Below are 14,317 nucleotides of genomic sequence, written 5' to 3' on the forward strand. Positions count from 1 at the left end.
CTGCATAAAAGGGATCTCGGCAAAATCACAGAGATTACTTGTATAAAACAAGCGGCGGCTTTCCCGCTGTACATTTAGTTCTGCTTGCCCAAAGCAGGGCTAAATGTAGAAAACATCTACCCACCCAGCACCCGGAACTGCATGTCCCTGGCATCGGGAGATAGGAATTCCACACCCCCGCTGCCCCTCTACTCCCTGCTGCCCCAAGGCCGGGCCCTTGTGGGAAATCCGGCCCGGCATGTAACAGGGTAACAGTGCAGAAGCAAAATTGGGAGACAGTTGTCACCCTATAACAGGAAGTGCTAAAAAAGGACCTTCATAGCAGAATCACCAAGTACACACCAGCACCCTAAGCCGAGCCCAGTTCACTTTAATACATGAGCCTGAATGCATTATTGATGAGGGATTCTCAAATGGTGGACCAGGTACCACTAGTGGGTGCGCTGTAGACGGGACACTGAGGGGCTGAAGATGAACCATTGCCTTACAACATTTTCCTTCAGCGTAATAGGCTTATGATCATTATATGATCCCCATAGACTGTGTACTGGCCATTAAGTACATTGGCTCACCAAAAGGTCAGATATTCTTAGAGTTGACAAGACACGGTAATCTCAAGTCTTCAGCTTCCCTTGTGACATTTCGACCAAATGTTACATATATATTCTTCAATCATCTTCTCGTTAGTAGCTCAGCTCCACTGAAATGATTCAAACCTGAATAACTGAGGTCATCCAGATACAAGGAAATCTCTGCATTCCATGTTATCGGAATCCATGTCCCAGAGATCACAGCTACATAAAGATATGTGGATGTATTTTCACTTTTCCCGGACACAGCAGTTTCATGAAGGCCTTTCGAAAACTCATATGGCAGAGGGGGTACAGGACGGGATTGATGGCGGAATTTAACCACAGCAGCCAAAATGAGATCTCGTAGAGATAATGCTGGACGCAGCGTCCGTGGCAAGCGGCCCTGATAATCATTAGGAGGGTATAAGGCGCCCAGCAAAGGCCAAACACGCACACAATGATGGCCAACGACTTTGCTACTCTCTTGTCTCTGGAAAGCCTAAAGCGGTTGGCGATGCTACTAGCCATGTCCGTCCTGACGTTACTGCAAGCGTTCTCCACCGCTCTGTAAAAGCATTCTTGGTGTTTCCTGGTTTGGACCTCAACCTGCAGCGGCGGAAGGTCCTGACTGATGTTGAGGTCCAGCATGTGTCCTTTGCCCCTCTGCGCCCTGGGCTCTTCGGGGCAAACCTCGGTGGGCGTCAGGCAAGAGGTCTGTTTTCTGCACGACGTGCGAGGCCTCTCGGCTGGCTTGACGAAAAATATCAAGTGCTCCTTCCTCTTCCTCTGGAAACTCATCTCGCACTGCTCCTGGCCTTGAGCCAGCTCCTCGTTCCTCATCCTGGTCCTCTTCTTGATGTTAATGTAGATGCTCAGGTTGAAGTAGGTGACGCTTATGAAGGGCGTGAAGAACTCCACGGTGGAGGCAATCATGAGGAAGTACCAGTTGTAATAGAATTCCACGTAGCATTCGCCGTCTGGTAAGATGGTGGCACGTGCGATGTATTCCCAGCTGATGATGGCGGGTCCATAGAGGAGAAAGGCCGCCACCCACACGAGCAGCATTTTTAGGACAGCGTTTCTGGTCATGCCTTTCTGGGCTCTGTATGATACCTAAAAAAATACAAAATATAAATATTACTTGAGTGAAAGGTACAAGGAACCCACTTCTGTTCAAAGACAAAAACTGAGCGAACTGTCCCAAGGCTGCCCAGGCAACGCATCTAGAGTCGAGGGGCCATGCAGGGGCCATGCAGCATCAGGGGCCGTCGACAGGACCAGAAAGAGACAGTCGGCCCCTGATTATGTCACAGAAGAAGATGGTGGCACAGAACCTGGGCTGTGGCAGAGGATTGGTGAATCACAAGCAGGATGCATTGGGCAGTTGAATATGTTTTTTGTTGACAGCCCAGCATAATACGTAAGAGGGGATAGCGAAAAACAGGAAGGGGGTGAGGGTGGGCAACTGAAGTTCCTTTTTAATGCTAGTGACAGAGTATATCATACATACAGGGGTGTCCATAGTGTTTTCACTGCCAGGGGGGGGGGCATCCTGCCCAGTGACCTCACTCTTTGCCAAGAGCTGGGCTGGATGCCGTCCAGAGCATCCCAGGTTGCAAAGAGCTAGGCGGGGAGATGTGTATGGCCCTTACAAATATCCCTACTCGGCTCTTGGCAACCTGGGCCGCTCTGGGGCAGCAGGCCCATTGTTAACATTGTGAAGCAGAGCGGCCATGCCTCTCTTTTTACCGCCTCAACCCCCCCAAGTTCTTGTCTCCTTCTTGTATATTTGAAACCATTCATGCCATCGCAGAGGTCACATGACTTTTGCCATTGCGAAGCATTCTGGGATAGTTACCCCCCACCTTCTGCTGCTGGAAGCCCCGCCCTCTCATGTTCTGCACTCTGCTTACCGTGAGACTGCCCGTGCCTCCAGGAGAGGAAAGACTTTATCGGTGGCCGGCATCGGGAGGCGGATAATGGCCAAGAAGACCGGAATAAAACCGGCACAGGCAGTTCATGAAGCAGCCCGGCGGTCAACTTATCCCGACCCTATGTGGGACTAGAACTCAGGTGAGTATAATCTAGATATGTGCTGTTCAGGTGAGTACTATTCAGGCAGGTGTTATTCAGGTAAGTACTATTCAGGTATGTGCTGTTCAGGTAAGTACTATTCATGTATATGATGTTCAGGTAAGTACTATGCATGTGAGTACTATTCAGGTAAGTACTATTCAGGTGAGTACTATTCAGGCAGGTGTTATTCAGCTATGTGCTGTTATGGTAAATACTATTCAGATATGTGCTGTTCAGGTAAGTACTATTCTACTATTCAGGTAGGTGTTATTCAGGTAAGTACTATTCAGGTATGTGCTGTTCATGTAAGTACTATTCAGGTATATGCTGTTGAGGTAAGTACTATGCATGTGAGTACTATTCAGGTAAGTACTATTCAGGTGAGTACTATTCAGGCAGGTGTTATTCAGGTAAGTACTATTCAGATGAGTACTATTCAGGCAGGTGTTATTCAGGTAAGTACTATTCAGGTATGTGCTGTTCAGGTAAGTACTATTCAGGTGAGTACTATTCAGGTATATGCTGTTCAGGTAAGTACTTTTCAGGTGAGTACTATTCAGGTAGGTGTTATTCTGGGTATGTGCTTTTCATGTGAGTACTATTCAGGTAAGTATGATTCAGGTGAGTACTATTCAGGTATGTGCTGTTCAGGTAAGTACTATTCAGGTAGGTGTTATTTGGGTACGTGCTGTTCAGGTAAGTACTATTAATGTAAGTACTATTCAGGTGAGTACTATTCAGGTAAGTACTATTCAGGTAAGTGCTATTCAGGTGAGTACTATTCAGGTAAGTACTATTCGGGTGAGTATTATTCAGGTAAGTACTATTCGGGTGAGTATTATTCAGGTAAGTACTATTCAGGTAAGTGCTACCTCAAAAGCACCGTCACTATGAGATAATTCCACCAGCTTTGCGGCCAGGCAAACAGCGTTCCCGGAAGAGGGTCGGGAATCGCAGCGCGAGCATTTCTTCTCATGACAGGTCCCCTACAGGTATGTGCTGTTCAGGTAAGTACTATTCAGGTGAGTACTATTCAGGTATATGCTGTTCAGGTAAGTACTTTTCAGGTGAGTACTATTCAGGTAGGTGTTATTCTGGGTATGTGCTTTTCATGTGAGTACTATTCAGGTAAGTATGATTCAGGTGAGTACTATTCAGGTATGTGCTGTTCAGGTAAGTACTATTCAGGTAGGTGTTATTTGGGTACGTGCTGTTCAGGTAAGTACTATTAATGTAAGTACTATTCAGGTGAGTACTATTCAGGTAAGTACTATTCAGGTAAGTGCTATTCAGGTGAGTACTATTCAGGTAAGTACTATTCGGGTGAGTATTATTCAGGTAAGTACTATTCGGGTGAGTATTATTCAGGTAAGTACTATTCAGGTAAGTGCTACCTCAAAAGCACCGTCACTATGAGATAATTCCACCAGCTTTGCGGCCAGGCAAACAGCGTTCCCGGAAGAGGGTCGGGAATCGCAGCGCGAGCATTTCTTCTCATGACAGGTCCCCTTTAAATGGCAGAGAGGTTGTTGTATACCTGCCGCAGCGATGTTACTAATAAAAGCCGTGGGCCCGCCGGCCGGATCAGAACATCGCCTCTAATGCTATAATTGACTTGAATACGGAGCCCTCCAGCGCCTTTGGCAGCGGTAAAAGACGTTTAATTGCAGGGGATGTTTTCCGAAGCTCTTTATTTGCGACGCGTCTTTTGTTCTGTTTGAGCCTCGCACTGAAAGGAAGCAAAACCGCTGCCAGGAAAGCTCCTCCGGAGGCTCCGCGGTGATGGAGGGCTCGGGTATACACCTGTCATAAAGTGCGGGCAGGAAAGCCGCTAATGACTTATTATGGGAATGGAGAGGTTTTTTTTTTGATTGCTCCTGATTCAGATCTGCTCAGCTATTAGCGGCTGGAGGGGCCACACTTGGGGCCCAATTTTTTCAATCCTAGGCATCTGTTAAAGGCACGGCGACCTCATAAATGATTTTGATATAAAGTGATATTGTGTTCGCTGAATGAGGAGCAGGTGCTGGGAGCAAACCCAGTTTGCCTGAGTTCCCCCAAGCCCCCGCAAGCCTGTGATTGACACCCTCCCACCACCTAGTCCAATCAGCTGTGGCAGGGGTATTCCCCGTCTTGCAGCTACATGTCACAAAGGGGTGGGGAATCCCCCTGCCACAGCTGACTCAACTGTTTGGGCCAGGAGGGGGTGGTGTCAGTCACATGTTTGCACGGAAAGGTGAACTGGGTTCACACCAAGCCCCTGAGCATCACTAGAAGAACCCCTTCTGTAGTTTAGGGTTGGGGAAGGGAGTTTCACATTTTCACTGCTCTTACAGGAAAGGACTCCTCCCGTAGTTAAGGATTAAACCTCTTTTTGTCCACTCTCAAGTTGTGGCCGCGTGTCTTCTTCAGGGACCAGAGACTAAACAGTTAATTACCGTCCATTACCGCGCTCGCTATTGCTATATTTGTACAGAAGTGTGAACGGGCCCCAAGTCCCATAGACAGGTATCTCATTTTCTAGCTCCCCATCCCCCCGCCTACCTGTAATATGACGATGTGATGCGCTGGATGGGGAGCGCCAGCCTCATTATATCAGAAGTATATGTGTCAGGCCATTGCTTCTCCATGGATGAATACCCCCTCCCCCTCCCCATTCTATTTGAGAGTGTTATGTATGGAAGGAGAGATTGTCCCCTTTAGTTCCATAAAATATGGGATCTGTTAGGTGAATCTGATCCTACACTGAATTCCAGATATGGACTAATGTTGAATTAAAGTTGGGCTAATGTTGTATTAATGTTGGGCTAATGTACCCCTGTAATCTTGTATTTGTAATGTAACACACATTGGACTAATGTTGGATTAATGTTGGGCTAATGTACCCTTGTAATCTTATATCGGCAATGTAATACACATTGGACTAATGTTGGGCTAATGTACCCTTGTAATCTTATATCGGCAATGTAATACACATTGGACTAATGTTGGGCTAATGTACCCTTGTAATCTTATATCGGCAATGTAAAATGCACATATGTTGGATTAATTTTGGACTAATGTTGAATTAAAGTTGGACTAATGTACCCTTGTAATCTTGTATTTGTAATGTAACACACATTGGACTAATGTTGGATTAATGTACCCTTGTAATCTTATATCGGCAATGTAATACACATTGGACTAATGTTGGATTAATGTACCCTTGTAATCTTATATCGGCAATGTAATACACATTGGACTAATGTTGGATTAATGTACCCTTGTAATCTTATATCGGCAATGTAATACACATTGGACTAATGTTGGATTAATGTACCCTTGTAATCTTATATCGGCAATGTAATACACATTGGACTAATGTTGGATTAATGTACCCTTGTAATCTTATATCGGCAATGTAAAATGCACATATGTTGGATTAATTTTGGATTAATGTTGGATTAATGTACCCTTGTAATCTTGTATCGGCAATGTGATATACACATATGACTAATGTTGGATTAATTTTGGATTATAAGTACCCTTGTAATCTTGTATTGGCAATGTCATGCATGTTGGACTAATGTTGGACTAATGTACCCTTGTAATCTTGTACAGCTGCTTGAGATCAGTGATATGATTTAATAAAATTGGAAATCGTTGTTGACACATTTAACAAACACACATCATTCCGTTGGGGTTCAGCTCGAAGGACGCAGATCGTCCCGGAAGATGGACGTGATATTGAAAGGTACGAATGACTTACCGCCCTGGTGACTGAGATAAACCTGTCGTAGCTGATGAGGACGATGTTGAAAACGGACGCCGTGCACAGCAGGTAGTCCATGACCAGCCACAGCTTGCACAAGCCTTTGCCAAACTTCCACTGGCCGGTCAGGACGTACGGGATGTAGAGAGGAATGCAGAACCCACCTGCGGGGGAGACAAGCCGTCAATTCTTGTTCTAACATCTATTTCCATCATTCAATTATACGGTGATGACAAATTCCCGGGTGCATGGACCCTTTCTTCTCTCTATAGGATGGACTCAATGGACTTGTGTAACTATGTAACCAGCCTGAGGAGCTTACAATCTAATGTCCCGAGCACACAATCAGTGGAAGCCGATTAAAGGAAATCTGAGGTTCTGGGAATGCTAGCTGCCTGGCTTTGGGAGTCATTGACCTAGAAAAAACTCATGGCAGTGCCCTCAATTGAGCCCTGGCACTCATCTATCGTCAGTAGGTGGGATCACTTTGTTACCCATTGGCTGCTCCAGCTGCTTTAGATCATAGCAAATGCTTGATCTGCACAGTTGATCATTGACTCTGATAGTACTGAAGCCAATGGATCAGCAAGGCAGCCAAGGTTCTGGTATTTTTAGAGGCAGGTCATCAAAAACAACCCACATATTTCTATGTTTAGAGGTTTCCTTTAACCCATTGGGTTGTGGGAGGAATCTGGTGCAACCAAAGGCAACTCACATAGGAAAACAAACAAAGTCCAGGTTGATGCAGCCTTGCTGAGCATTGAAACCAGGACCTCTGCGCTGCAAGACCACAGTTCTAACGGCACATATAGATCACAGTTGCCTGTAGCTTCAATTAGGTTCTGTAGGGTGCCAAAGCAGTTGCTTATAAGCCATATGTGCCTTTCACAACCAATTTATGTTGCCCGTGGAAAGAGTGAGGAGGACAACCAAAGGATGCCAATTATATGATTCATGTGTTAGCAATTACATTCGAATAGCTATTCTCTGAAACTGAAATCAGGAGTTGATTCTGGTGTGTGCCCCCCCCCCCCCCCTCCTCTTCCACCACCACACACGGCTTAAACCTTCAACCCATCCTGTTACCACTACCACAGCAGGGGGGGACACACTTTGTATTTTAAGCAATGATCTGGTGGGCAGTTCTAATCGGCTTGCCCTTACAACTGAAATTCAGGTTTTCTGTGGACCGACCCTTTGTGTGTGGTTGGAGCCAGTGATGGTGGGATGGTGGTGGTGGGCATGGTGATAGTGAAGGAGGTGGTGGGGGGTCCTGTTAGGCTTGAGTTTAGCTGGTGGGTATTTATGAAGAATGTGTGAAAACTGGAGGTTTCCTTAAGGCTTCACATTTGGTGTTGAGTCTTTATGAAAAATGTATGGACTGCTGTAGGGATTAGTGTAAGACTGGTGAGTCTTTATGGAGAATTTATTGGCACTGGAATGCCTGTAAGGGCTTTTCGTTGTCTAGAGGGTCTTTATGAAGAATATATGGACATTGGGGGTTCCTGTGAAGGTTGGTGGGTCTTTAAAGAGAATTTATGGACTGTGAGGTTTCTGTAAGAGCTTCACTTTGTCTGGTGGGTCCTTATGGAGAATGTATGGACTTTGGGGGTTCAGGTAAGGCTGGTGGGTTTTTATAGAAACTGTAGGGACTCTGAAAAGGCTTCACATTGTCATCTGGGTCTTATTGAAGCATGTATGGACATCTGGGCTTCTTGTAAGGCTTTACATTTGCTGGTGTGAGTCTTTATGCAGAATGTATGGATATTGGGAATTTCTGTAAGTCTGGGGGTTCTTTAGAAAAAATGTAGGGACACTGAGGTACCTGCAAGGGCTTCACATTGTCAGCTGGGTCCTAATTAAGAATGTATGGACAATGGGGGTTCCTGTAAAGGCTGCTGGGTCTTAATGAAGAATGTATGGACACTGGGGGTTCCTGTAAAGGCTGCTGGGTCTTTAGAAAAAAATGTAGGGACCCAGATGTTCCTGTAAATGCTTCACATTTGTCTGGTGGGTCATTATAAAGAATGTATGAATGATGGGGGTCCCTGTAAGGCTGGTGGGTCTTTAAAAAAAATGTAGGGACACTGAGGTTCCTCTAAGGGATGCTGGGTTTTAATGAGGAATGTTTGGACATTGGGGGTTCCTATACAGGCTTGGTGGGTCTTTAGAAAAACATTTAGAAACTCAGAGGCTCCTATAAGGGCTTTACATTGTCAGCTGGGTCTTAATGAAGAATGTATGGACACAGGGGGTTCCTGTAAAGGCTGCTGGGTCTTAATGAAGAATGTATGGACACTGGGGGTTCCTGTAAAGGCTGCTGGGTCTTTAGAAAAAAATGTAGGGACCCAGATGTTCCTGTAAATGCTTCACATTTGTCTGGTGGGTCATTATAAAGAATGTATGGACACTGGGTGCTCATGTAAGGCTTTAGAGAAAATGTAGGCACCCTGAGGTTCTTTTAAGGGCTTCTCCTTGTCTGTTGGGTCCTAATGAAGAATGCATGGGCATTGGGGGTTCTTGTAATGTTGGTGGGTCTTTAGAAAACAAATTAGGGACACTGAGGTTCCTGTAAGGGTTTCACATTGCCTGCTGGGTCTTTCTTAGGAATGTATGGACATTAGGGGCTCCTGTAAGTCTGGTGGGTCTTTAAGGAAAAATTATGGATAGAGGCTTTAAGGTCAACAGCATTTAAAGTGAACAAGTGCAGAATATGTGAATATAGGGGGGACTGGACACTCACCCACCAGGAAGTCAGCAATGGCCAGGTTGAGGAAGAAGAAATTGCCATGAGTCCGGAGCCCTTTGTCCACCACAAAAGCCAGGATGACCAGAGCATTGCCCAGCACCGTGGCCAGCACCATCAGAATCATCAGCACGGCCAACAGTATGGAAACGCTGGGAGTGAACTGTCCATAGTACTGAAACTGCTCCTCGCCTCCTGCCAGGCACTTGTTCCCGGCCAAGCTGTCCACAGCGGAGCTGTTCCCTCCAGACATCGCTGCGCTCAATGCCAGGCGGGTGCCAAGTGCATGCAAATCGCAGAGCTCCTCCAGCACTTCACATCATCCAAGTGGAGGACCTGCTGGCCACACAGGTTCTGAACTGGCCAGGGCAACCTGCCTCACCTGCTGCCAGAGCAAACTCCGAGCCCTTGTGCTTCATTAGAATCAAGTGTGCTCATTAGTCAGTACAGATCCCAGAGAATAAGAGAACATACAGCAAGCTGCTCATAGTGAGGGGCTTATGAGTGGCTCAGCTGCGCCACCTTCAGGAGGAAAGGAGAATAGCGCCCATGGACATTCTCAGACACCTCTACATCCAAGGGGTACTAACTCCAGAAACATACAGCAAAATATACAGATCAGCTCCACATAAGTGATCTGCTATACCTGCCAAAGGATTTGTATTTCTGTCCCCCCATTCCTGAGATTTATACAGCTCTGCCACACAGCAAAGGCCTGGCTGACAGGTAAGGGGACCTGCTTTTTCTTTGCTGCATCTTAGTAACACTTACAGGTCTCCTTCCAACTCCCATCCTGTTATTGGCTAGTGAAAGAAGAAGCAGCGGGCCATGAGCTTATCCCTCTTTCACTCTGCTTTCTCCTCCTATCAGAATGCTCCTTGCTTGCAACAAAAATGGGCGTCAGCCTCTTGCATGCAGCAAGAGGCTGATGCCAAGATGCTTGCACTAAAAACAAGTACATTTAGGCATGTGTTAAAGAAGAACTCTGGGCAGAAATTGCATTTACCGTTGCAGTGGGGCTACCCCATGCACTGCAAGGGTTAATTTGTCGTTTTTGCCTTGGGTAAGTTATACTCACCTGATCCTCTGAGCTGGCCAGCTCTTAGACTGGTCCCTGGAGCCTCCCCCCCCCCCCCCCTAGTCCAATACAGTGTATAGGACATAAGGACGCCGAGGGACATACCATCACTGCAGTAGAGGAGGAGACGGTGCCGGTTTTGAGGATTGGGTGAGTATAACTTTTTTTTGACCCTAGGCAAAAACAAGCAGTTAACCCTTACAGTGCATGGGGTAGCCCCACTGCAATGATTAATAACATTTCTCTCCAGAGTTCTTCTTTAATGCATAGAGAGTTGCATTCATTTGCATATTTTGTATCTGCTCGAAATTCAGCTTTAAATAGAATCTAACTTTGTTTGTTCTGTCGACATTGACAGGTCCTCTTTACAGCGCTCTCTAAGATACGTACCTTCCCTGTGCTCCCCTAGCTTATGCCCTACTCTCGGAGTCCTGATTCTAATGCACATGTAAATTCTGCATCATTCTGTCTTTGAGCCTACATGGGGTTAATGACTTTCTCCCATGTGACATTGTTCAGGCTTAGTGATTGGCCAATCAGGTGCCCTGGAAGAAGGACCAAGAGAAGGTCCCACATTCCCCAATATTCAGAAGTAATGGGCATTTCCAAGGACTCTGAAAAATGAGCGGACATGGAGGTGGGGGCTGGGTATTTGTCAAAGGTGAGTATCAGCGGGAACAGAGGGGTTATTAAGAGAACCCGTCACTTTTCCCATGATGGGCAAGGTAAAAAAATCATTTTTAAATGGTCAGTCCACCCAAAACCAATAAATCCGAGTTTAGTAGATGCTGGAGAGTTAAATCACCTGAGAGTTCCCTTTATCTCTCTGAAACGTCCATGGTAACATCTCTCCACTTGACTTTCAGGGTCTGCAGCAGCCATTACGTCAAGTTCCAAAAGTGGAAACACCGTGATGCGGGGAGGGGGGCAAAACGCCCAAGTGGGCAGGATCAGAGCTGGGAACTTTGGTGGAGAGAGCTCCTCGGATATATATGAAAAGAACAGAGGGTGTCTCAGGGCACCAGACTCCACTTCCAGACACATGTCTTCTTTAGGAACACTGAGCCTTTCAATGGATTATTCAGGGTTGTCCTGATCAATGTTGGTGGTGCCAATGAAAATGTAATTCGTTATAAAGCGTTGGTGAAAAGCTTTACTGGATTCACTTGGTGAATAGCTTTACTGGATTCACTTGGTGAATAGCTTTACTGGATTCACTTGGTGAATAGCTTTACTGGATTCACTTGGTGAATAGCTTTACTGGATTCACTTGGTGAATAGCTTTACTGGATCAGACTTCCTCAACCAGGTTCCATGGAGCCCCAGGTTTCCTTCAGAGGTTGCTACTTATGCATTAATCATTTTCTGCCTCTGAGATAAGTAACCACTGATCTTCTTAACTACCTGTAAAGGGAGCATTCTTCCCAATGAGCACCAATGTAAGGAACATTCTTCCCAATGAGCACCAATGTAAGGAACATTCTTCCCAATGAGCACCAATGTAAGGAACATTCTTCCCAATGAGCACCAATGTAAGGAACATTCTTCCCAATGAGCACCAATGTAAGGGACATTCTTCCCAATGAGCACCAATGTAAGGAACATTCTTCCCAATTAGCACACATGTAAGGGACATTCTTCCCAATGAGCACTAATGTAAGGAGCATTCTTCCCACTGAGCACCAATGTAAGGAACATTCTTCCCAATGAGTACCAATGTAAGGAACATTCTTCCCAATGAGCACCAATGTAAGGAACGTTCTTCCCAATGAGCACCAATGTAAGGAACATTCTTCCCAATGAGCACCAATGTAAGGAACGTTCTTCCCAATGAGCACCAATGTAAGGAACATTCTTCCCAATTAGCACACATGTAAGGGACATTCTTCCCAATGAGCACTAATGTAAGGAGCATTCTTCCCACTGAGCACCAATGTAAGGAACATTCTTCCCAATGAGTACCAATATAAGGAACATTCTTCCCAATGAGCACCAATGTAAGGAACGTTCTTCCCAATGAGCACCAATGTAAGGAACATTCTTCCCAATTAGCACACATGTAAGGGACATTCTTCCCAATGAGCACTAATGTAAGGAGCATTCTTCCCACTGAGCACCAATGTAAGGAACATTCTTCCCAATGAGTACCAATATAAGGAACATTCTTCCCAATGAGCACCAATGTAAGGAACGTTCTTCCCAATGAGCACCAATGTAAGGAACATTCTTCCCAATGAGCACCAATGTAAGGGACATTCTTCCCAATGAGCACCAATGTAAGGAACATTCTTCCCAATGAGCACACATGTGAGGAGCATTCTTCACAATGAGTACCAATGTAAGGGACATTCTTCCCACCAACTACCAATGTAAGGAACATTCTTCCCAATGAGCACCAATGTAAGGAACATTCTTCCCAATGAGCACCAATGTAAGGAACATTCTTCCCAATGAGCACCAATGTAAGGAGCATTCTTCCCAATGGCCATCAATGTAAGGAGCATTCTTCCCAATGGCCACCAATGTAAGGAACATTCTTCCCAATGAACACCACTGTAAGGAACATTCTTCCCAATGAGTACCAATGTAAGGAACATTCTTCCCAATGACCACCAATGTAAGGGGCATTCTTCCCAATGAGCACCAATGTAAGGAACATTCTTCCCACCAACTACCAATGTAAGGAACATTCTTCCCAATGAGCACACATGTGAGGAGCATTCTTCCCACTGATCCCCAATGTAAGGGACATTCTTCCCAATGAGCACCAATGTAAGGAACATTCTTCCCAATGAGCACCAATGTAAGGAGCATTCTTCCCAATGGCCACCAATGTAAGGAACATTCTTCCAAATGACCACCAAAATAAGGAACATTCTTCACAATGACCGCAAATGTAAGGAGCATTCTGCCCACTGACCACCAATGCAAGGTGGTCAGTGGGATGATATTGAAGGGTTCCTTCATGCCAAAATGGTTGAGAAAGACTGTTTTACACTGTATACTTTATTTTGACCAACAGCTTCTTTTCAGAGCAGGAGCCTACCCATCACACATAGAATAATCCTTACCTCCAGGACTTGTCCATTTTATTCATGCTTGTTACCATACCAACACCGGGAGGGTCAGTTGTTGGAGAGTTTGAAGCAACTAACACTGTGATATCTTCTAGCAAGCCTTAGATTTATTTTGTGGAAAGAGACAGCTGAGCAAATGAGCATTCTTGAAGAGATATGAGGAAGGATGTGAGTGGTGCTTCAAAGCGTATCTAAACCCCGAAAACATAAATGTCATATATTGCAGCCCACCAGTCCTTAGATGTGGCGGCTGCCTTATTCTTCCTTTTACATTCTTTTTCCCTCTTTATTTTCACCTTGTGAAGCAGTTAACCCTTGCAGCGCCGGAGTAACTCCACTACAAGAGTTATTATTTTACACTCCTGGAGTTTCCTCTTTAAATAAATAAGCAGAATTGCAGATAGAAATACAATAAAACACACAATACATGTATAATTGTATAATCCAAGACATCGGGTATTGTGCTGGAAGAAATTATAGATGTTTACAGAATGTGCAAAAATAGCCCGATAGAGATAAACATGTTATGACGGATCGATATCTCCATTATAGGGAAGATCAGCATAAGGAGACGTTAAGCACCTGTAATGGTCTCACTTAAGTATCGATTCCGCAACATGTGCAAGATGATTTGTGTAACTAGTTTACTGTCTGGTACAGAGAAGAAGATGGATGTGTGGTGTCTGACATGATAAACAACGCTCCCACATCCCGGGACGATCAACACACTGAAAACAAGGTTTTCACAAGAAGATGTAGATCTCAGGAAAAGGGAAAACGAGTGAAAAGAGAGAGAGAGAGGGAGGAGAGAACAGAAAGGAGGGGGAGAGAGAAGAGAGGGAGCATGAGAAGGAGGAGAAGAGAGAGTGTGAGGAGGAGAGAGAAGAAGGGGGAGAGAGAGTGTGAGGAGGAGAGAGAAGAAGGGGGAGAGAGAGTGTGAGTAGGAGAGAGAAGAAGGGGGAGAGAGAGTGTGAGGAGGAGAGAGAAGAAGGGGGAGAGAGAGTGTGAGGAGGAGAG

At 45.4% G+C, this 14,317-nt stretch overlaps 1 protein-coding gene and 1 long non-coding RNA gene across 2 annotated transcripts in view; one reads left to right on the plus strand and one right to left on the minus strand.

The window, feature by feature from the left end:
* Positions 1-764: 764 nt before the first annotated feature.
* LOC108784347 (histamine H3 receptor-like) lies at positions 765-9,575 on the minus strand. Its single transcript, XM_018553132.1, has 3 exons — positions 9,143-9,575; positions 6,397-6,563; positions 765-1,685 (listed from the first exon to the last, which is right to left on the minus strand). The coding sequence occupies exons 1-3, from the start codon at positions 9,396-9,398 to the stop codon at positions 795-797; spliced, it is 1,314 nt and encodes a 437-aa protein (XP_018408634.1). The 5' UTR covers positions 9,399-9,575; the 3' UTR covers positions 765-794.
* A 3,434-nt stretch (positions 9,576-13,009) lies between these two features.
* The window catches only part of LOC108784387, a 19,235-nt gene continuing 17,927 nt past the window's right edge, over positions 13,010-14,317 (plus strand). The window contains exon 1 of the long non-coding RNA XR_001941065.1: positions 13,010-13,155. This is a non-coding gene — a long non-coding RNA (uncharacterized LOC108784387). The remainder of the gene's footprint in view (positions 13,156-14,317) is intronic.

Source organism: Nanorana parkeri, unplaced genomic scaffold (assembly GCF_000935625.1).
Source record: "Nanorana parkeri isolate BGI_ZX_2015 unplaced genomic scaffold, ASM93562v1 scaffold6, whole genome shotgun sequence".
Lineage (NCBI taxonomy): Eukaryota > Metazoa > Chordata > Amphibia > Anura > Dicroglossidae > Nanorana > Nanorana parkeri.

Coding starts and splice junctions, on each gene's coding strand:
- LOC108784347 (XM_018553132.1), bottom strand. CDS start 9,398: ATGTCTGGAGGGAACAGCTCCGCTGTGGACAGCTTGGCCGGGAACAAG. Junction 6,564..9,142: donor CATTGCTGACTTCCTGGTGG/GTGAGTGTCCAG, acceptor TCTCCCCCGCAG/GTGGGTTCTGCATTCCTCTC. Junction 1,686..6,396: donor TTATCTCAGTCACCAGGGCG/GTAAGTCATTCG, acceptor GTATTTTTTTAG/GTATCATACAGAGCCCAGAA.